The 21,127-nt window shown below is 39.5% G+C and overlaps 2 protein-coding genes across 4 annotated transcripts in view; both read left to right on the forward strand.

The window, feature by feature from the left end:
- Positions 1 to 66: 66 nt before the first annotated feature.
- eif5 (eukaryotic translation initiation factor 5) lies at positions 67 to 9,607 on the forward strand. 3 transcript variants are annotated; one of them, XM_040136563.1, is made up of 12 exons: positions 67 to 185; positions 759 to 988; positions 2,801 to 3,080; positions 3,314 to 3,395; positions 3,906 to 4,078; positions 4,332 to 4,443; positions 4,597 to 4,727; positions 5,743 to 5,904; positions 6,380 to 6,541; positions 6,798 to 6,962; positions 8,036 to 8,176; positions 9,119 to 9,607. In XM_040136563.1, exons 3-12 carry the CDS (start codon positions 3,009 to 3,011, stop codon positions 9,215 to 9,217), a joined length of 1,299 nt encoding a protein of 432 aa, XP_039992497.1. In that variant the 5' UTR covers positions 67 to 185; positions 759 to 988; positions 2,801 to 3,008; the 3' UTR covers positions 9,218 to 9,607. The 3 variants fall into 3 exon arrangements, with proteins under 3 accessions (XP_039992497.1, XP_039992496.1, XP_039992498.1); XM_040136562.1 differs by having other exon boundaries at positions 146 to 249; XM_040136564.1 differs by lacking the exon at positions 67 to 185 and adding an exon at positions 277 to 384.
- Positions 9,608 to 12,978: 3,371 nt separating this feature from the next.
- Positions 12,979 to 21,127, forward strand: part of mark3a (MAP/microtubule affinity-regulating kinase 3a) — a 62,963-nt gene continuing 54,814 nt past the window's right edge. The window contains 3 exon segments of the mRNA XM_040136480.1: positions 12,979 to 13,266; positions 13,428 to 13,654; positions 20,041 to 20,223. Of these exon segments, the coding sequence (XP_039992414.1) occupies positions 13,604 to 13,654; positions 20,041 to 20,223 (234 nt within the window). The 5' untranslated portion in view covers positions 12,979 to 13,266; positions 13,428 to 13,603.

The raw sequence follows: 21,127 nt of genomic DNA on the forward strand, positions 1-21,127 counted from the left end.
CGACTCCGAAAGACCATTTTGCTCATGTATCTCAAAAAAAACAAAAACAAACCAGTACGACCACAGCGGACGTTTAGTCTGAAACGTATGCTGCCACCGGAAGTAGCTAACCGCGTTGTAGCCGTCACCTTGACGTCGTCGGTAAAAGAGCCGTCAGTAGCAGCGTTTCGCAGAACATTCGAGAGGTAAGGTGCGAAATAAAATCATCGCTTTCCCCTCGGCTCGGCCTGACGTGGATGTCTCACCGATGTTCGTATTTCCACCGAAACTGCATAGTAGCTAACTGTAGCTGACTGGGTGTTGACGATACTACTTAATGACATTACCTTAACTGGACCGCGTCGACGGCTCACGGCTATTAACTGGCTACGCGTTAGCATCTAGGTCTGGACTATTTCCTGGAGTTCTAACGTTATGCGATTTGGTAACGGGCAACGCCAACGGCGAAGTCGTATTTAGACACTTGGTGGTATCGCCACACTTTTTACGAACGTATATTCAAAGATAGTTTGTCCATTTTTAGGGCCGGTTTGACGGCTAAACACGTGTAAAGTTAACTGTAGCCAGTTAGCTTCTCACTGAGCTACGTTGCATTAAAGCTTCTTGACCTAACGGGAACATTTGAGGATTGTTAAGTTTAGTTTCGTTTAAATGACAGTTGTGTGAACGACTGGCGGCTGTCACACCCCACGATGCTAACGTTAGCGTTTTAGTCCGCTGGTTTGTGTGGGATAACAATACGTTTCTTCTCTCGAAAGGTCCCCCCCGAAAACCCCGAGGACGTTCCAGAAACCCTCCCTCTGTGACCGAGCCTGGCACCTGCACCGTTTGGACGCTTTCGGGTGTTTAACTGTGCATCTTCGGGAGCCAGAAAACCATTAAGTAACCCTGCTGCAATCAATACAACACCAACATCAGCCATCCACCACCGTTCACTGCGGCTCTTGGACGATCAGCGTTGTGTTTATGTCTTTGTTTTGCGAAAACGGTGAGTATTGGACGCGGTTTGTGACCTGCCTTTGGACCTTTCAAGGTTTTATTTATCACTGCGTTTATTGTGCAATATGACATGTTTTCTGGGCCACTGTATCAAAATGGCGTCTCCCAGTCCCGTCACTCGTGTGCAGTGACTGTATGACGCACTCTGCACCAAGCATCCAGCTAAGCTAGCTAGCCTCCCCCTGAAATAGTCTCGACCTCTGCCCTTCTGATTCACCTCAGCCCCGGACGCCACGGTGCCACTGACGAGCCTGTTGTTAGTCATTTCATGTGGAATCACCCTGCCAGTCTACAGACCGGGGCGTTAGTATTAAAGCCATCAGCAGAGAGAGAGTGGGGAGGGGGGTGTTTGGCAGCTGCTAGGCCTCCTGTTTGTGACCCATTAACAAGAGCAGGCCTTATGTGACTAAAGCCAGAGGCCCTCATGTAAGACAAAAGGCTTTTTTTTGTGTGTGTGTGTGTGTGTGTGTGTGTGTGTGTGTGAGTGTGAGTGTGTGTATGTATATGGCCACAAAAGCGGGGGAAAGCATCCAGTTTTGCGGCTGGGTTTTATTTTTCCTCTTTGGACTAATCTGCTGAGCTTGCTTGCCCGCTGTTGGATCGCATGGATATTTGCTGGATTTGCAGTATTTTCAGAGTGCAGAGGCCTGAACCCGGCCTGTTCATATTTGTAATCAGTCGGGTAATGCAGGAATATATGCTCAGACTTGTTTAGCTTGAGAAATATTTGCATAAGGGGCTCTGCAATATCCCTCAGCTGTATCTGAGAGAAATGGGATCCTCTATCGCCTTTCGTAACTCAGCCTGGTCTGTTTAAATGGTGCCAGTCAGTCAAAAATCCTCATGCACCGCAGGAATCAGTTGTATTATGGTCTTGTGGATTGTGAGCTGTCAAGAGTACAAACCACTTTGATTACAAAATAAACTATAAAATCAGGGCTGCAACCACAATGTACTAATTAATGCACTTATTATAACTTATTGTTTAGCTTTTAAACTCAGACAACAACAACAATCTTTGTCACAATCTCCCCCGAGTTTTAATTGTCTGACCAGCAGTCTAAAACACAATGCTTTCGTGGCCAAGTACAGTAAAGGTTTACATTTTGAACCATTATAGATAATTGCACTGGTCAGTGTTTTTTGAAACAAACAAACAAACAAAACAAGAGAGAATCGATTATCAAAATTCTGTAAGTACTTTTCTGTTTAAACTGGCACAGACTTAAGTGTTGTAACTAACTGCATATCTACCCATATGTTACCGGGGAAATACCACTTTATCAGTCTAAGGTACAAAATTAGGGCTGCAACTAACGATAATTTGTATTCCTGTTTAATCTGTTGATTATTTCTATTTTTGATTAATGGCTTTTTCTATAATATATCAAAAAATAGTGGAGAGGTTCCATCACATTTTCATTGTATAAGGTGACCTATTCAAATGTCTTGTTTTGTCTGACAACAGTCTAAAACCAAAGAGATTCAGTTTACTGTGATACAGATCACAGAAAAGCAGCAAATCCTCATGTTGGAGAAGCAGAAATCGGAGACTATTTGGTGTTTTTTGCTTGAAAAATTACAAAATTGATGATCAAAATAGTCTCGATCAACTAATTGATTATCAACTTATTTTAGCTCTGTTTACAATTTTAAAAAAAAAAAAAACTGGGACTAACACTTTTAGTTATAATAATCGGTTTAGTAAAGCTGGCTAGGGAACACGGAGTTACTCTTAAATAATTTCCCTGATTAAATTTTAATTTTGTTGTTTTTTTTTTTTGTACCTCTCCTCTTTCAGAGCTGTTGCGCAGCCGTTGGAACCTGTGTGGTGGAAATCTAGCCTTCAAGCAAGGAGCTTGCGGCCACAGCGGCACAACGTTTTTCATGTCAGAGACCGAGCACGCTTGCAGTCGTTTATGTCATCCCCTCTTTTCCAGACAGAAGATCCCGAAAAATCCCCAACCAAGATTCTTTTATCTTACTGATAGTGCTAACATCCAACCAAAATGTCTGTCAACGTCAACCGCAGCGTGTCAGACCAGTTCTACCGCTATAAGATGCCCCGTCTGATTGCCAAGGTAACGGCTTGCTGTCGCAGATTTTCAGTGGCAGTTTCTGTAGGTTCAAATTTTTGGAAATGTTTGTAAAGTTATCACAGAAGTGGAAAGAACATCATCACGTTGACTCTGACTAAATCGAAGATGCATGAGATAAGATTTAATTAAGTACGTATTGAAACTTTCTTTCTGTAGCGGGAACAGCGTAATTTTTGCTAACTTTTTGTTTTTTTGTTTTTTTAACTTCCTTTCAGGTTGAAGGCAAAGGGAATGGAATCAAGACAGTTATTGTCAACATGGTTGATGTTGCAAAGGCACTCAACAGGCCTCCAACATGTAAGTAACACCATGTGTTGTATCATCTTCTGTTTTTCTTACCCCACCATGTGGCTGGTATTTAACCAGAATCTGGGAAAGTCCATTTGCACCAAGAGATCAACCAAAAGACCAGAACAGCTGCGTTTTAGCTCCCACTGATGCCATGTATCTGTTTTTAAGATTTACTTACATTTCTCCCTCTTTTTTCACTTCTGAATTTACTGTAAGGGATTTAGTAAAAATGCTTTAATCAGACATGTCCCCAATCATCAATTATGGCAAGAAAGTTAGTGTTCAGAAGTTTAAAACTGAGCTGTAAATGAAAGGGTTTACCTGAGTCAACACCCAAGTGTGTAAGGAATAGGAACCTGCTTTGCCGTGATAGCACTCATGTCACTTTGGTCGCGATGACACTCTGCAAAGTTCTGTTATTCTATGGGAAGACTAAAGTGATGCGTACTGTCATGCTTCAAAATGGGCTCAGCAGGGGACGCTCATCTCTGACATCATTTCTGCTCTCCTCCGCAGACCCAACCAAGTTTTTTGGTTGTGAACTCGGCGCTCAGACCCAGTTTGATACCAAAAACGACCGTTACATCGTCAACGGATCCCACGAGGCGAACAAGTTGCAGGACATGCTTGATGGGTTCATCAGAAAATTTGTGCTGTGTCCCGAGTGTGACAACCCTGAAACTGATCTGGTAAATGAATTGCAGCATCTTTAAAGAAATAAAGTTTTGAAATAATGCTTGGTCGTTTTATTGTAATTTCACAAGTTAATGGAGTCTGAAAGAAAAAAATAAGGGCGCTGATTTCCCAGATAATTATTGTATTTGAAGAAATTTCCAAAAATATAAAGTATTTTAAATCAGCAATAGAGATTTCCTTGTAGCGGTTTATTTGACTTGTGTAGTTGCTTTTTAGATCTAATAAGATTTTATTTCTTTCTCACAGCATGTCAATCCCAAGAAACAAACCATCGGCACTTCCTGTAAGGCCTGTGGATACCGCGGCATGCTAGACACCAGACACAAACTCTGCACGTTCATCCTCAAAAACCCACCAGGTGAGATTCTGTTCTTTCCTGTAATTAAACTTTGGTACCAACACGAGCAGTTTCGGTGGTCCAGTTCTCACTGGAAATGAAACCTTGGCATTCACGCAGCAGTAAATCTATGACCTATTTGATAATGATGATTATTTGCTTGTGGAATAACAGAGAGCAATGATAGTGGATCCGCATCTGCAAAGAAGGAGAAGGAGAAGAAGAACCGCAAGAAGGACAAGGAGAATGGCTCTGGCAGTGGAGAGGCTGCGAATCACGACAACATTGATGCTCCTCAAGCTGTGGTGGGTTATTTTACCCCGCCAGGTTTCCTATTTGGGTTTTTTGACCCATCAGGGATGAGTACTGAGCAGTCCTTCCAGCCTAATATTAACGACAAGTCACCTTACACACGCTCCTAAACTGCCAAGGTTTAAAAAAAAATAATAAATAAATAATCGCACCATATGGTTTCTCAGACGCTGTGCTGACGAATTGAACGACCTAGTTGAGAGCCGATCTTTGTTTTAGCGAATTCTGTTTGTGTACTCATGACTATCAGTATTGCTCAGTCCAGTGCCACTTTTGTTATTGTCCTCTGTGAATTGAGTGAAGTTTCATAAAATTGTCCACATGCTAGTTGGCCGTTAGCCTCTTCAACAGATCACAAAATTATGGTTGCTATTCATTTTGACCATTTCCCCCTAAAACGCTACCTTATTTGTTCTGCCTTTGGTTGCTGAGGAATTCTGTTAGTTTAGGAAACACCGGCCCTCTTTAAATATTGGGTTAATGGAAAACCCAATATTCAAAAAACTATACAAACTTCTGGTTTCTTCTTAAGAGCACTGCAGTGATGGCAATTTTAACACTATTGATAATCCAACTTAAAAAAAAAAAATCAATTTTCTCTAATTTATCATACATGGCTGGTCCATAAATACTTTGAAATCAGTTTCTGGTAGCCCGTCTAAGAACAACAGGTACATAGAAAATGATTGATTTTTAACAGATACAAGGATATAACTGGGAAAGATTACCATGTGAATAATTTGTATGTCTGATGAACACACATGGGACACACATAGTTCGTTTTGAATAAAATACCTCATTGTCCTCTCTATGTGAAGGTATATGAGATACATTAGCGGTTTTTAAAACCCATTGCAATTACATTCTTTTCAATTGACTTTCTATTTAAAGGGTACTATTGAAAGAGTGCTGACTCTTCAACACAAATTGCAAAAAACAAACCAAAACTATTAGTCTGGACCCTCCCCCCTTCATTTTGTCTCACCTCCCCCTGTGTCTGCCCCTCAGGATGGAGATGACGACGACGAAGACTGGGCGGAGGAGACAACAGAGGAGGCACAGAGGCGGCGAATGGAGGAGATCAGTGACCACGCCAAGAACCTCACGCTCAGCGAAGACCTGGGGAAACCCCTGGAGGAGAGGGTCAACCTGTTCTACAACTTTGTGAAAGTAAGAATCCCTCACTGGTGATTCATTATTAGACTTATTTACTTACAGCGTCTTTTTTGCTTCCTCTGTATATCTACTCCATTATAAATTTAGCTGTAATGATGGAGACACAACCACCAAATTGTAGTTAATTAGTGTGCCGTTGAAGAAAGGATTGCAGCTCGTTGTTTTCATGATAGATTCATTGATCAGTTATCATCCCGATTGATCAGTGCTTGAGTCTGTAAAATGACAAATGATGAAAAATTTTTCCATACATGTTACCAGAGCTCACGAGGGATGTGAGCAACAAAAATCCAAAAGTATCAAATTTATGAGCTGAAATGTAGAAAATCAGCAAATTTTTTTTTTTTCCAATTCACATTAGTAGAACTATAACCAAATGTAAATGTTTTGTTCTGTTTATCTAAAACGAACAAAGGCAAATAAACATAGTTTTTGGGGGAAAAAACTGTTTTCTTCTTTTCTTCTCTAGCATAAGAAGGAGAGTGGAACCATCAACGGGGCTGATAAGGAGATCTTGGCGGAGGCGGAGCGTCTGGATGTGAAGGCCATGGGCCCCCTCATCCTCAGCGAGCTGCTCTTCAGCGAGAGCATTCGCGACCAGATCAAGAAGTACAAACGCCACTTCTTGCGAGTAAGTTGAATGATGCGTGACTGTGGTTTTCTTCTATTTTCGGGCCCAGAGGCATTGAAAACTGAAACTTGAGAGGTGATTTTTCTCAGATGATTTTCATAATCTTCTCTCCTGCACCTCCACATGTTTCTGTAGAGCAAATGTAACGTCAGATTTTACCCTTGAGATCAGTTGACACTATTTTACCCTTCCTGACATTAGAGTGAGTGTTGGGTTTCCCCTCAACTGACTGTTCTCTGATTTAATTTCCCCTCAGTTCTGCCACAACAACAAGAAGGCCCAGAAGTACCTGTTGGGAGGCTTCGAGTGTGTCGTGAAGCTGCACCAGGTCCAGCTGCTGCCGCGAGTTCCCATCATCCTCAAAGACCTGTACGACGCTGACCTGCTCGAAGAGGATGTCATATTTGCCTGGGCAGAAAAGGTGGGTGTTGGAGTGTGCAAAGACCCATATATTGAACTTTTATTAAAACACTGAATTTACACACCAGTGAAAATGCTGCGGCTTTTTTGACCCAGACAGGAAAAAATGAGAGCATGAAATGCTGAACATTGATTTGCATTAGCTGATTAAGCTTTTTGGTATCGGCTCAGTATTAGCTTTGGTGCTTATTTTTGGCCCATAGGGGTCTTTAACTTAATACAGCTGTTAAAATGAGGATAAAATTTACATTTTTTTACCTTCATTACTTAAAGAGTGACATGACTAAAAGTTTAACCATTTTTGGAACATTAAATACCAAAATTCATATTTGCATCAACCAACATATGCTACCTTTCAAAGGATTTAGAACATCCCTGCTTTTCCAGTTTTTATAATTAGGACAACACTGTGCTTCAGGAAGTAGTTCTGTATGTTGGTATCAGAATGGTGGTTTAAAAAGACAGGTAACAGAGGAAGGTTGACTGGTTGGTCAGTGCTTCATCCTACAGCGAGACAATGACCCAAAACATTAGAAGAACAGAACTAGACGGTGGCTTCACATGATCGAAGACCAGTGCAGTCTCCAGACCTGAACCCCGTGGAGCTGGTTCGGGATGAACTTTCTGAACAATATTTGATTTCCATTGTAGAAACAATGTCACGTGTGTGTTCGGCTGCTGGATGAGTCAAAAATTTAGATTTAATGTACTTAAACAAAAAGGTTCATTGATTAATGATTTAAAAAAAATAACAACTTTTAGAAAATGATCATATCAGTTGTTCCCATATGCCTTGAAATTTTCTATAAATTGAATTTAAGTTGCCCATTAATGACTGTTACTCATTGTCAAACAATTGTTTGTGTATTTTACCTGGAGCACTGACCGTGATTAAGTAGCGAGGCTTTCGATAGAAGCCATGAAAAGTGCAGAAATCACCAACACTAATAATGTGGCTTACACGTGTCACATTTGCATAAACTTAAACAGTACGAGACTAAATTAGATTGTCTTCGTATTTATCAGAGCTGTTACCAGCCTGGATGACCCACTGACTTTGTTTTTCTCCACCAGGTTTCTAAGAAGTACGTCTCTAAGGAACTTGCCAAAGAGATCCACGCCAAGGCTGCCCCTTTTGTCAAATGGCTGAAGGAGGCAGAGGAGGAGAGCGAGGGCAGCGAAGAGGAGGAGGAGGAAGATGATGAGAACGTAGAGGTAAGAGCCGTAGATTACTTTAGAAGTTAGTTTTGCAGTGGTACAGTTTATCTGAAGTGGGTGTGTGGCCTGAGTTTTATTTGTAAGGAATCAAAATGAATATAGGAAACATTAAACCACATATCTCAGATTTTTTTTTTTTTTTTTGGCTGCTCACAGGAGAACTGAAACTACTTGTTTAAGTAGTTGTTCAGGCAAATATTCAGAAAATTCACTGCTTCAAGCCTCTGTCATAGGAAAGTGAATATCTTCAAATTCGTAAATTGATAAATCATAAAAATAACTGGCTGATTAATCAGTAATTGACATTTTTAGTTGTAGTCCTGTAGCACAGTCAGTCCACTTCTCAACCAACTTGGTCAAAATTTATTTTATGATTTAAAAAAAAAAAAAAAAAGATAGTTAAGAAGCAAATGTTACATTTAATTTAACTTAACCTTAGTTTAGTTGAAAGGGTTTTTCAGACTTTTTGAGTTTTGATATTGGTTTAAATTCCATTTCACTTCTACACGCGAGTATAAAACTGCAGTGGAATTAAACACGGTTTAGACTATAAAAAATAAATACATGGTCTTTCATCGACTGCAATATTGAAAAAATTGACCCTCAAGAAAGGGCTGGATATCAAACCACAACACATTTTTGGCACCGGCTGAAATGTGAAAACTTACAAATAAGGAAATTTGGCTCAGTGTGAGAACATTTTTAAAAACAAAAGCTGCTTTTGCTACAGTTCTCAGAGTAATCACAAGTATTGTTGCGCTATCAGTGCCAGAGTTTGGACGTTGTATCTGCGCTAGTGCTGAAATTTTTAAAAGATACACATCCCCACCAGGTGTCAGTTAAACGTGGTAGCCGTGGTCTCGAACCTCTGCGGACGGTGTGGGTGATGTGAACCTGTTTTCATTCAGCAGCTGAGACTGTGGTGTTGTCTGTCCTCAGGTGGTGTACTCGTCCTCTGCCCGCGAGCTCAAAGTGGAGACTGTGAAACCAGACACGCCTGAAAAAGAAGAGGACGACATTGACATTGATGCGATCTGAGTGACTCGGACGATGATGACGACGACGACGAAGATGATGATGCTTTTCTTGTGTTGTGGCTTTGAATCACGATGCCCTGTACGACCTAAATGGCTGGCCTTTCCCTCCTCTACTACCTGCCCCCTCCACCCTCACCCTTCTTCTCACCCCAGTCCCACAACCCTCTTCTGCTTTGTGGCATGACTTAACATAGCGCTTTACTTGCTGCACATTAACTCTGTGATTTTGAGATCTATTCAGTTGATGAAATGAAGTCGCTTTGGGGATTTTAATCATGGGTGTTTTGGGGGATCATTTTGACTGCACATTTTGTTTTTTGGTTTTTGGTCCCTGTATTTTTCCAGTCAATAAAGAATGAATGTTTTGCTATCCAGCACACTTGATCGTTAACTGTGCCATGGTCATTGTTATCTCTGTCCCGTCTTGAGAGGTCGGATTCGAAGTGACGAGTGGCTTGTCTTACGCCGTGTGTCCTTTACAGACACGTCTTACTCCGTTTTACTGACGGGGAACTTGCAAATCGGAATTAAATTCCAATTTACAGATGAAATAACTGGTTGAAGGAAAGAAAATTCACCACCAACAATTTTGATGGTTGATTAAGTCGCTTGGAAAGAAAAGATGCCAAAAATTCACTGGTTCTAGATTCTCGTGAATATTTTTCAATAATTCTCCTAGTCTCCTTTGTTTTGAAGTGTTTATTGGACATAAACAAGTTGAATCTGTCAACTTGAGCTCTGGGAAATTATTATGGGCGTTTTTCACTTTTATAAACTGAGGTCAATAGAGGGAAAACAGTCAGGACATTAATCAAGTGAAAACAGTTGCTCGCAGCTCTGTGCTGAACACGTAATTGTTTCATGGCCCAGTTATATATTTCACCCTGAACAAAGGGAGACACGACAGGCCGACCAATTATAAGTTATTCGAGACGAGATTCGTAGATAATGCGATAAAAGTCAATATTGGATTCAAATCATGATCTTGTTTGAAACCGTCTCTTGAAAGTTTTTATATCCAAAAATCAAATTTTACGTCGTGTCTCTGTAGAAACGTGTTACACATTGGATTTTAAAAAGAGATGTTCTATTTAAGATTTTTTTTTTTTTTTTAAACTGTAGAAATAGTTTGTTTATGGTCCATGGGAAAAAAATTACCATAGCAATTTCATGTAGTTCTGTGAGGCCAAATAAAGGGAAAAATGTTACATAAATATGCATACAGTAGGCACACACATAAGCCAGGACAGAGACAAGCTACACTACTAGTTTTTAATACAATAAGCAATACTGCAGTACACACGTCCCAGTCAAACACCCATAACTACCCAGCCTGCTCACATATACGCTAAGCTGTTCTGTTCTTTCCTTATTGAATATCGTTATAAATATTATTAGCTCACATTACAGTGAAGTTTTGAATGTATCGCAATATGAAAGGTAACTCAAGCAGGTCACAGGGTCATCCAGACAAAATAAACACACACAACACTTCTCAAGTGTGGGGAAATGTTCAGAGAAAAGTGGGGATTTTGTGGGGGGGGGCAAATCTGAATTCTGAGTCACTTGTTTAATCATGTGGCTTTTAATTCACTCTTGTGCAAGGGGGGGGGGGGGTTGTGTGGATAACAAACAAAACTCAGCATGGGGGGTGAATCTGCATCTATAAAAACTTAAACCAGTGTGAAAAATCCAATGAAACGCACAAAAAAAAAAAAAAAACCCCGCACGAGTAACGGTTTAAAAACGGTCTTTGTAAAGATTCACTGGGAGAATGAAAGGAGGGTTCTCGTCTTGTTATCCCGTGATTCCTTCCCTTACAGAAACGTGAAAAGAGAAAAGGGGAAAAAAGAGGTTTTCCTTTGAAGCCGACTAAATTCCCATGGAGACGTTTCCTCCCGAGCGATGACAGCCCTCTCTGTACTTTCTGGCCCAATGGGACTGAGGTCAGCCGGTTTCCTCACTTCCTCCGCCCGTTCAGCTGGACTCGCCGACGCCGCGTTCAGGTGCGGTCGGAAACAAGTGAGGACCGCATTTCAGCACAACAGGTCGCGCACTCCGACGGTCTAGATGTGGACTAGATCTTTTCTTCAGGGGCCTTTTATGGACGATTCCTAGTCCTGAGTTTTGTTTTTATTCTTGTTTCAAATAACTTTTGCTTGTCGCTGGTTTAACAGTGTATTCATCTTTCTTCTGTTGATTTTGCGTTTTTCATTTGCACCTTGTGAAGCACTCTAAAGCCCTGGCTTTCAAAAGTGCTCTGGAAATAAAGACTTACTTGCTTTCTCACTATATAGGCTGACATTTTAATTCATAGTAGAAATACTGAGGTCATGAGTTCATATGCCCCACCCAACTAAGACATTTTCGACCAACTGTTTTAAAGTTTACGTTTAAGTTAAAGTAATAAAACGTAAATCTAATCCACACACTTTAGGGTCCCTTTCAGTTTATTGTTGCAACCCTTGAATTCAGCCTAAAGATATCAGAGACTTCAAAAACACCCATCATGTGTGACATGTGTATGAGTTGAATGTACATTCATCAATATCCAGAAACTTTACACGGACGTGACTTTGGTGTTGGTTCAAAACCAAGTTTGAATCCTGGGCCACGCTACCACCATGCTGCCACTTTTTTAAAAACCTTGTACAAGGATTTGTTTCCAGATTTACTGTTTGTATCTAGCCATTAATGTATATTTTTACTGCTTTGTTTATTAGCCATGTTTTTCAGTCAGACTGTTTGAGTATCTGTTTTATCCAGTCAGCTACAACTTTGTGCATTTCTAAGATTTTAAGATCTTTAAAAAAAAAAAAAAAAAAATTTATATCAAAATTCAAGTCATATTTCATCCTCCACGAGTTAACACACACAAATTCAAAAGAGACTGCATCACCGGCAGCTTAATCAAATTCAATTTTGATTATAAACTCAACGTTTTAGTCATTTTTCAAGCAAAAATGCCAAATATTTTCTTGTTAAAGCCTCTCGAATGTGATAATTTGATGCTTTTCTTTGTCATAACTGATGGTAAACTGAAGACTTTGGGATTCTGGACAAATAAAACAAGTGATTTGAATACGTCATCCTGGTCTCTGGGAAATTACAGCGGGCATCTTTTACTATTTTCTGACGTTTTAGCAATTAATCGAGAAAATAATCTTTAGATTAGGGCTGCAACTAACAATTATTTTCTATACAGATTAATCTGCAAATAATTTTCCCGATTAATAGTTACTGATCTATAAAACAGCAGAAATTCCATCACCATCAAAGTTTCTTAAATGTCATAAATGTCTCAATTTGTCTGACCAACAGTCCACAACCTATAGATATTTGATTTACTATAATTTAAGAAAATCAGCAGATTCTCATATTTGAGAACAAGGAACTGATTTAAAAAAATTTTTTTTTTTGCCATTTTGTCTTAAAAAATTACTTAAATGATTAATTGAATATTAAAATAGTCGTTAATTAAATTTCTTTCGATCAACTAATCGTTGCATCTCTACTGGAGATGAATCGATTGCAAAAATAATTTTTATTTGCAGCCCTACTTGTCATTTTGTTTGACATTTTCCTACTGAATTTTAAGACAACTACATTTTAACTACTAAAGAATTTTAATTGATCGTTTGAGGAAATAATAGCGTAAATATTTTCACTCAATTTTAACCACTGATGAAGTTTAATCGACTAACCGAGGCGAACAAAAGTAATGACAATAACTGCTCGATGTTCGACAGCTCATCAGGAATTCTGATGTCGGAGCCTGGGAGGGATCCGTGAAGGCAGCCTAATCCAGCCCAGCCGCTGAGTAGCCATTTTGGTCCCACCTAAATCAAGCAGACCAGCCTCACTTTGGGCCGCCGGAGATGGAAGAAACCGAGCCGACGGCGAGTAATTCAGCCACCGAAACCTTTTGAACCCCTCCAAGAAATACCCACCGGTGACCCTCAACGCCATGGCTTGTTTCTAGGCAGTTATTTTTGTGTGAAAACAAAGCCCGGGGCGATTTTTGGAAGTGCGGACCGACAGCGCCTTAACGTTAGTTTAGTTAGCTTCACTGACTCAAACCCAAACGGGCAAACGGACACTGATTTCCTTTGAACACAGGCCATCAACGGTGCGTACGCGCCATGTAAATATTGAACATAAGATTAATATGCTCGTTTTTTTTTTTTTTTTTTCCTCTCGGTCTCTAACAGTTCAGGTGCTCGGCTCTAACACGTCCGGTTTGGTTTGAAAATTGTCACGATCCATGCTGAGACTGTTTCCCCGGAGAGAGCTGCAAAGCAAAGCAATATTTTCATTTTTCGGGTAAGAAGGTGTCGGTGGGTTTTGGACATCGGACGGCCCCTGGTAGAGGAAGGACGATTAAAAGATGTCAACAAAAACTCCTTTGCCTACGGTCAACGAGAAGGTGACGGAAAGTGTAAGTATAAAGGGTTGTTTACTGGGTTATTTTGCTAGCTGTACTTTGCTTTGTCGCTGGAAAATATCATTGAATTAATTCCAGAAGGTGGTGAATATTTGACCGAAATCGTGGCAGATTTGTTGCATTTTTGAACAGGGTGATGGCTAATTGTTTCACACGGGGGGGGGGGTTGGTTACACTTTGTTGGTAAATCGTAAACAAGCATAACGTCTACGTCAAACATCCCCTGTAATTTTCTTCAGTGTCAATATGTGGATTTATTTACACACGAATCGTGTTTTTCTCGGCGAGCAATTAAGTTTTAAGGTGACTGCAGGTAATTAGGGGGTAGTCAGGATATATAGGCCCAACCACGAACAAAACTACAATACTTTCCCTGCTGGTTCTGGCAGGCGACAGTAGTTTCGGTTCTGGCTGGCTATTGGCGTTCCCAGCCGCCACTCAAGGGTTTCAGCCGCTCAGCTTCCAAATATGGGCTCAGTAGTCCCGCCCCCTTGTGACCAACAGAATTTCCTGTCTGAAAGAGTGTTTCTATGTAACAATTAGAGCTTCCGGTCGGGATTTTTCAAAATTAAACAGAAACTCCAAAATGAACATGGTGTATAGGGAGGAATCATCATAGATTCTAACTGTTATAATTTTAATACTTTTTTTTTTTTTTAATCATGAACATACAAAATCAAATCTGACAGTGTATTTCCTAGCATGCTCTACTAGAGCCCTGGCCTCGTTCTGCACCTGTGAGTCACTGTCCACACGTCCTATTTTTTTGGTGATTCAAATGAACAGTGAATTGAAATAAAATGGGAGCTTGGTCAGATTAAATTGGCCACCGCAGTCCAAAGTGATGACTTAACAATGCATGACTTTACCAAGAGCCAGTAAACAACCAGTAAAAATATGAACTGTTATTGTATGAAAAGTAAAAAAAAAATAAAAGTGAGCTCCTGAAATGTATAAAGCCTAAATGGTGATCTTTTAATCAACTGGTCGATTACTCGATCTCTCAAAGGATAGAAAAGTGATCTGCACCAGTTTTGGTCATTGATTCATTGTTTTTCATCTTTTTAACCCAAAATGACCAAAATCCACGAATTCCAGTTGCTCAAATATCAACATGTCCTGGCTTTCTTTGTGAGAGATTTTTTTACTAAAATTTTTTTTTCTGGCTTTTTATAGACCAAATGATTAGGGAGTTAATTGACGATTGATGATGAAAATATTTAGTTTCAGCCTTTAGGCTGTCTTTTTTGTAAAATCAATAGTTTAGATTATAGATTGTCAAAGAAACTAGAGGAAAAGAAATTCCCTAGAATCCATAATATCATCTTCAAATTTATTGTTTTGTCCAACAAACAGTCCGAAATGAAGAGAGATTTAAATCATAACTATATAAAACAGTGAACCAAGAAATCTTTACATTTACATGTTTGGGGTTTTTATTATTCAAACATTCAAATAAAAATCAGGCAAACGTTCAAAAAACACTTCTCACAGTATTGACTTATGATTCATACGAACATTAACACCATCTTACATTTATCCCACACATAATTACATAATATCAAGGGTTGTTGCTTGATGGATGACCTAAGTGATTAAATGATCATAAGCGCTATTGATTAATATGTTGTTACTCAATTAACTGACTAATTGTTTTAGCCCTTCAAATTATTAACTCATTATTTAAAAAAAAAAAAATGGAGAGCGAGGTACCAAAGTTACCTTTCCTGAGTGTTTTATCTTTTATTTCTATAGCTGCTTTGCAAACTTTCAATGCTGTAATCCAGACCCTCTAAACTGGGCAACCTTACCCTTCTGTTTGCCATGTGCTACTGTTGAAGTCAGTGGATTTTCTAAATTCATACTCCACTTGTCTCCATTTTGCTGTACCTTGGCCATAAAGTCCCTTTTCTCCTCATATCCCATATTACCCATCTGTGTAAGTGCAGCCACGTAATGTCTGCATGTGATATCCTCAAAATCTCATGACTCATCGTGGCACCAAGGTAGCAGCAGACAGTCAGCTGGAGATAAAACCTACACTGCACAAACGGAGCACTGATGGTGATAAGATGTGGTGAAATTTTATTGATCCCCTGGGGGTGGGGTCAGGCCACTTCTGTAGCTGCAAACGTAAAGATTCATAGCCAGTAAAACGGGGCTTATAGTAGAGCCAGATAATGAAGACAGAAAAATTAACAATCAGTGAAATTAGCGCTGCAACGATCAGGCAATTAATTGATTAGACAATTGGAGGGACATTAATAGCCACCTGTTTTGATAATCAGTCAATCATTTAAGTAATTTTTCAAGCAAAAAACCAAAGATTTGAGGGTTTCTGTTTGGAATTTGCTGCCTTTTTTATCTAACATTATAGAAAATTGAATATTTTTGTGTTTTGGACTGTGGTTTTCAGACAAAATTACATTTGATAACCTCACTTTGTGCTCTAAGATATTGTGATGGGTGATTTTCACTGTTCTCAAATGACAGTCGTTTTCATCAATTAATCTGCTGATCATTTCACAATTTATCAATTCGTTTGTTCCATAAAATATCAGAAAACTGTGAAATATCACAATTTCTTACACCACAGTTTCCTAAAGACCTATGCGATATCATCAGATGTCTTGTTTTGTCCAACCCACAGTCCAAAACCCAAAGATATTCACATGACTATCGCATTAGATGAAGAAAATTCTCAGATTTGAAAAGCAGGACCTGGAAAATTTTCAGCACGTTTGCTTGGAAAATTACTTAAAATGATTCACTGATCAACAAAAGAGCTGCTGATTTAATTTGTAAGTCTGTTTCGTCTACGGACTCATCATTTCAGCCATATAATAATCGAGAATGACTATAATCATTGCAGACCTAATTGAAATAGAATATGAAGAAATAAAGTTGTATTTTAATATACTTTGCTAGCAATTTCAGCATTACACTGTACGAGAGCCAGATAGTCCTACAAGAAGGCATGGAGGACTCCTTATGCCCCCAACACTGAGAAAGCGACTGGCTAAAAGCCTTTTATTTTGAAGGGATAGCGCCCGGTGTCCGATTTTGGTGTCTTCCTCTATCGGGCTTGACTCAGATCAGTACATTCCACCTCCGGCTGTCTCCCTCTCTGTGTCTCTGTGGTTATCGGGCTCAGAGTTGGGAAAAATCTGGTGTTGTGGGAATTTCTATGGGCAACATCAGCCGGGGCAGAGTGTTTTCCTGTTGAAACATGACGGGCTCGCAGGCAGCCAGGAGACACCGGAGCTTTGTGAGTAACCGCTCAAAAGGAGAGGATCAAATCAAACTGGGAGATTTTTTTTCCCTTACAGGAAGTTGTCAGCCAGAAAAATGGAAATGGGGTTTTTTTTTTGTTTGTTTGTTTGTTTGTTTAAAAAAAATGTTTCTTTGTCCTTTCTGTGTAAAACCTGCATCCTAATGTTCCCTAGACTTTTTTTTTCGTGGCATGTCTTTGGTATTCAACAGTGACCTTATCCTAGTTGATGGTATTTTTATCTCCACTGCTATCGCTGTAGAAGTCTTAAAATATTCCTTTAGTGACTAATAGTGTTTCTGTGCAACTTAGTAGTGAGTTTAAAGTGACCTTATTGTGATTTGTGGCATTTTATAACTCCTCTGATATCTTTAAAATATTCTTATGGAGCTTTTTAATGTCTGCAGTGTTAGTTTAGTTTAGTATGACCTTGTCCTACCTTCCTACCTGATGGTAACGTTATCTTCTGTGGTATCTCTATTAAAATATTATTAGTGGGACCTAATATTAGCTCTCGTATCTGTACAATATCTAACAGAACTAATTATGTGACAACTACAGATTTTTGTAAAATTGGATTTGTGCTCTGTGAGTTGAAAACATAAATTGGAGATAGTGTTTCTTGCTTATCATGTGGCTGTGTATGTAGTTATAGGTTTGCATGAGACTCTTGTTGTTAATTTTCCCACTTCATCACCGTCCTTTTCATTGTCTCCAGGGTGAATGGGGTCAGTCAGGTTGGGAATGGGAGGGGTAGAGCCGGGCGGGGCAGAGGGCACCACCGCTGTTAATGAGGCATCGGTGGGACAGTTGATCTATCAGACTTTTTTAGCTGTAGGGACACAGGAGTGCTTTTGAGCACAGTACTCAAAAAAATCAATCCCTCCAATTGTGGTGCTGTCAGAGCTGTGCAGCACAAAATCATGACACCAGGCTTCTTTCTCCACCAAACAGTTTGTCTCTGATTGCTCGTTAAAGATGCCGTCCAGAATGCACTGGGTCATACGTATGTTTGCTATCTTCCTGAAAGTATCCTGAGGAGATGGGTTTCTGTCATCCATTTGACCTCTGGATGTGTTGCTTTTACATCTTGTTGCATCTTTTCACTGCTGCAAACAAAACAAGGCAGACGCATGAACTGATTTTTGTCAACCAAAGTTTGCTGTCAGCTGTGTTAAAATCCCACTCAGACTTACTGAGGGTGAAAGAGGTCATTTGTAAACAGGAGTTTCCACAGTTTTTTATTTATTTTTTTATAGCAGAGTCATTGATTAGTTAATACACAGTAATGACATGTAGGGCTGCAGCTAAGTTATTTTCACTATCGATTAATCTCCAATTTATTTTCTCGGTTTGTGAAAAATACCCATCACAGTTTCCTGAAGCCAAAGCTGACATCTTGAAATCGCTTGTCTTGTCCAAACAGTCCACAACCCAAAGATATTCAGTTTACTGTTGCACAAGACAAAGAGAGGCCGCAAAAATTCACGATTGCAAATCTGGAAAGAGAGAAATTTGGGCTTTTTTTTGCTTGAAAAATGATTAATCGATTATCAAAATAGTTCCCGGTTCATTTTCTGACCATTGATTAATCAACTTATCACTGCAGCTGAGATGTCATTCAGGAAAAAGGGGAGCAGAGATGGTGTTTTTCACAACAAATGCCAGATCTTCAATGAGTGTGCGACTAGTGTTTAAACACTCAGCTACTAACTACACTGATGACGAGACAAGACACACAGAGATCTGGGTTGTGTACCAGCTCTGCTAAATAACTGATTAGGGGGTAAATCAGGTGGTGGCAGCATCTGAACCAGACTGCCATTATGGACTGACCCTTAAACTTTCAGTAACCTTTTTTAAACTTTTATTTGTTTCTGTTTGCTCTGCTGTGCATCCTGTTTTCAAAAAGTCTGCAATGCTAACCACAGGATATGACACGGACAGAAGCTTCCAGCAGCATAATGGTTCAATTTTATTTTATAGTTTGTTTTTTTTTTTGCTATTGGCACGGCAAGTTTATTTCTATATTACCTTTTGTTTAAAAAGGTGGTTTACATATGAAAAATACACGAGAACAACATTTAATACACAATGAAGAGGAAAGCAAGAGACAGAAAATGATCTCAGGGCTGCTGCTCAGTCTCTCTGTGGTCTCACTGTTTATGGCAGCTGATCTGCTAAAAAGTTAACCAGCTTTTGATTAAAACAGGACAAGAAAATGACTTGAGCCACAAAAAAAATGTCCTCAGTTGAGCACAGATTTCTGCTCTTCACCCTGGTCACATTTTTTCTGTTTAGTTGTCAACTGCTTGTACGGGAACGTGACCTTCATTAATATGTGGGACCCAGTGACAGTCTTTTCAGTGGATTCTGGGTGGGAAAGTTAAAGCTGATGAAACATCAACTGGGAACACTTCTGTAATGTTCCTAAACTTCCTTTTCATGATTTAAGTAACTTAGCGTGATTTATTTAAGAGCTGAAACACATACGTCTACAACAATTGTGATAATAGATGAATCATATAGGTAGTTTTTTAAGAAGTGGTGAAAAATTAACTGGTACCAGTATCTTAAATCTGAGGATTTTGTATTTTATATGAAAGTAAACTGAATATCTTTGGATTTAGAACTTTTATTCAGACAAACCAAGCATTTTGAATATGTCACAGAGGACCCTGGAAACTTGTGATGGATAATTTCATTTTTTTCTGACATTGTTAATGACACTGCTAATCGATTAATCATCATGTATTAGACAAGTAATAGAACAGTCATTTTGAAATTGACATCAAAATGTACCAAAGCATTTGTAAAATTTAAAAGGGGGGAAAAGCACATGGAATTTAATATAACATCTGACCCTGGTTTTGAGGCTCTGATACTTGGTTGAAATGGTGTAACTGCCTGGAAAATACTGAATTTATCAGCCTCATGTGGCTGGTGGAAGAAAAAGCTTACTTTCCTTGTCTGGATGCAGAACCAGAAATATCCTAAGTGGATATGTCTCAGTGGGTCAACATGAGTCACCGCTGATACATGTAGTTGTTTTGCAGTAATAACGATTCAATGACCAGCAGTCGTCTAAAGTAATGTGTCTTTTCCACAGCACACATCTCACAGTAATGGGCGTCAGGAGATCGGCACGCGCTCGGCCCGGACCGGCGTGCGATCGCGCAGCTCGGAGGAGCCGCAGCAGCCCCACGTAGGCAACTACCGGCTGCTCAAAACCATTGGCAAGGGCAACTTCGCCAAGGTCAAGCTGGCCCGACACATCCTCACCGGCAGAGAGGTGAGACGCACAGAGACACTGGCCGAAGTGTTGTTCATAAAGAGTGAAGTCAGGTTTAAGGTGTTCGGCTGAGGGCCTTAAAATATGTTCAACAAGAAAAGCGGGTAAAATCCACTTTTCAGAACCATTAAGTATCGATAAAGATATGAATTTGAACGGCCAAAACGACAGCAACACTAGTAATATGGTAAAGAATGATCCTGCGGTTTGGGAATAATAGAAGAAAAGTAGGTAAATTAAAATGTAATTGCAGTAGATGTTAGTTGTGTGTAATCTTTCCCTTAGAATACTCATGGGATAAAATTATTTTAATTTTCAATCTTTAAAATTACAAATGCAACTGCATTCTATTCAAAGGTGTTTCTAATATTCTACCCCCCTCATGTTGGTGAATAGCGAGGGGAAAAAAAAGTTGGAAACACCTCTCGCTATAAACGTGTCCAGTACAACAGCACCTTTAACTACAACCTCAGTAATAAACATTGACTTTACACATTTCCAACAATGTCTCCAAAATGGATGTTAAGGCAGGGCTGTTGCATTGGATTGCCTTAGATTGCACAGGTGTACCTAATAAAGTGGCCACTGAGTGTATATGAAAACTTTTTTTTTTTTTCTTCTGTAATACATGCAAATAAATGTGAAGACATTTGCTTTTTAAGCCTGAATTATCATCCTCAGCAGTTGGATTAACAAGGATTTCTGAAATGTTGATATTTTGCACCGCTATTACCATTAAATTTGACAACTTCCATGTTTAAAGTTTTACCATATTCTGAGATTTGCTGTCCTTTGATGTAAACAAGTTATACCACGTCAACAAATTATATTAAGAACACTGAAACTCTTCTTTGAAACCCTTTCATCAGTGTTTGCAGCCTCTTCACACAGCTAACGAGCTCGT

Source organism: Xiphias gladius, chromosome 10 (assembly GCF_016859285.1).
Source record: "Xiphias gladius isolate SHS-SW01 ecotype Sanya breed wild chromosome 10, ASM1685928v1, whole genome shotgun sequence".
Lineage (NCBI taxonomy): Eukaryota > Metazoa > Chordata > Actinopteri > Istiophoriformes > Xiphiidae > Xiphias > Xiphias gladius.

Excerpts from the sequence above, each read along its gene's own strand:
- eif5 (XM_040136563.1), top strand. The coding sequence starts at position 3,009 with ATGTCTGTCAACGTCAACCGCAGCGTGTCAGACCAGTTCTACCGCTAT. Across the intron at positions 4,444-4,596 it reads CATCCTCAAAAACCCACCAG|AGAGCAATGATAGTGGATCC; the intron begins GTGAGATTCTGT and ends GTGGAATAACAG. Across the intron at positions 8,177-9,118 it reads AAGATGATGAGAACGTAGAG|GTGGTGTACTCGTCCTCTGC; the intron begins GTAAGAGCCGTA and ends GTCTGTCCTCAG.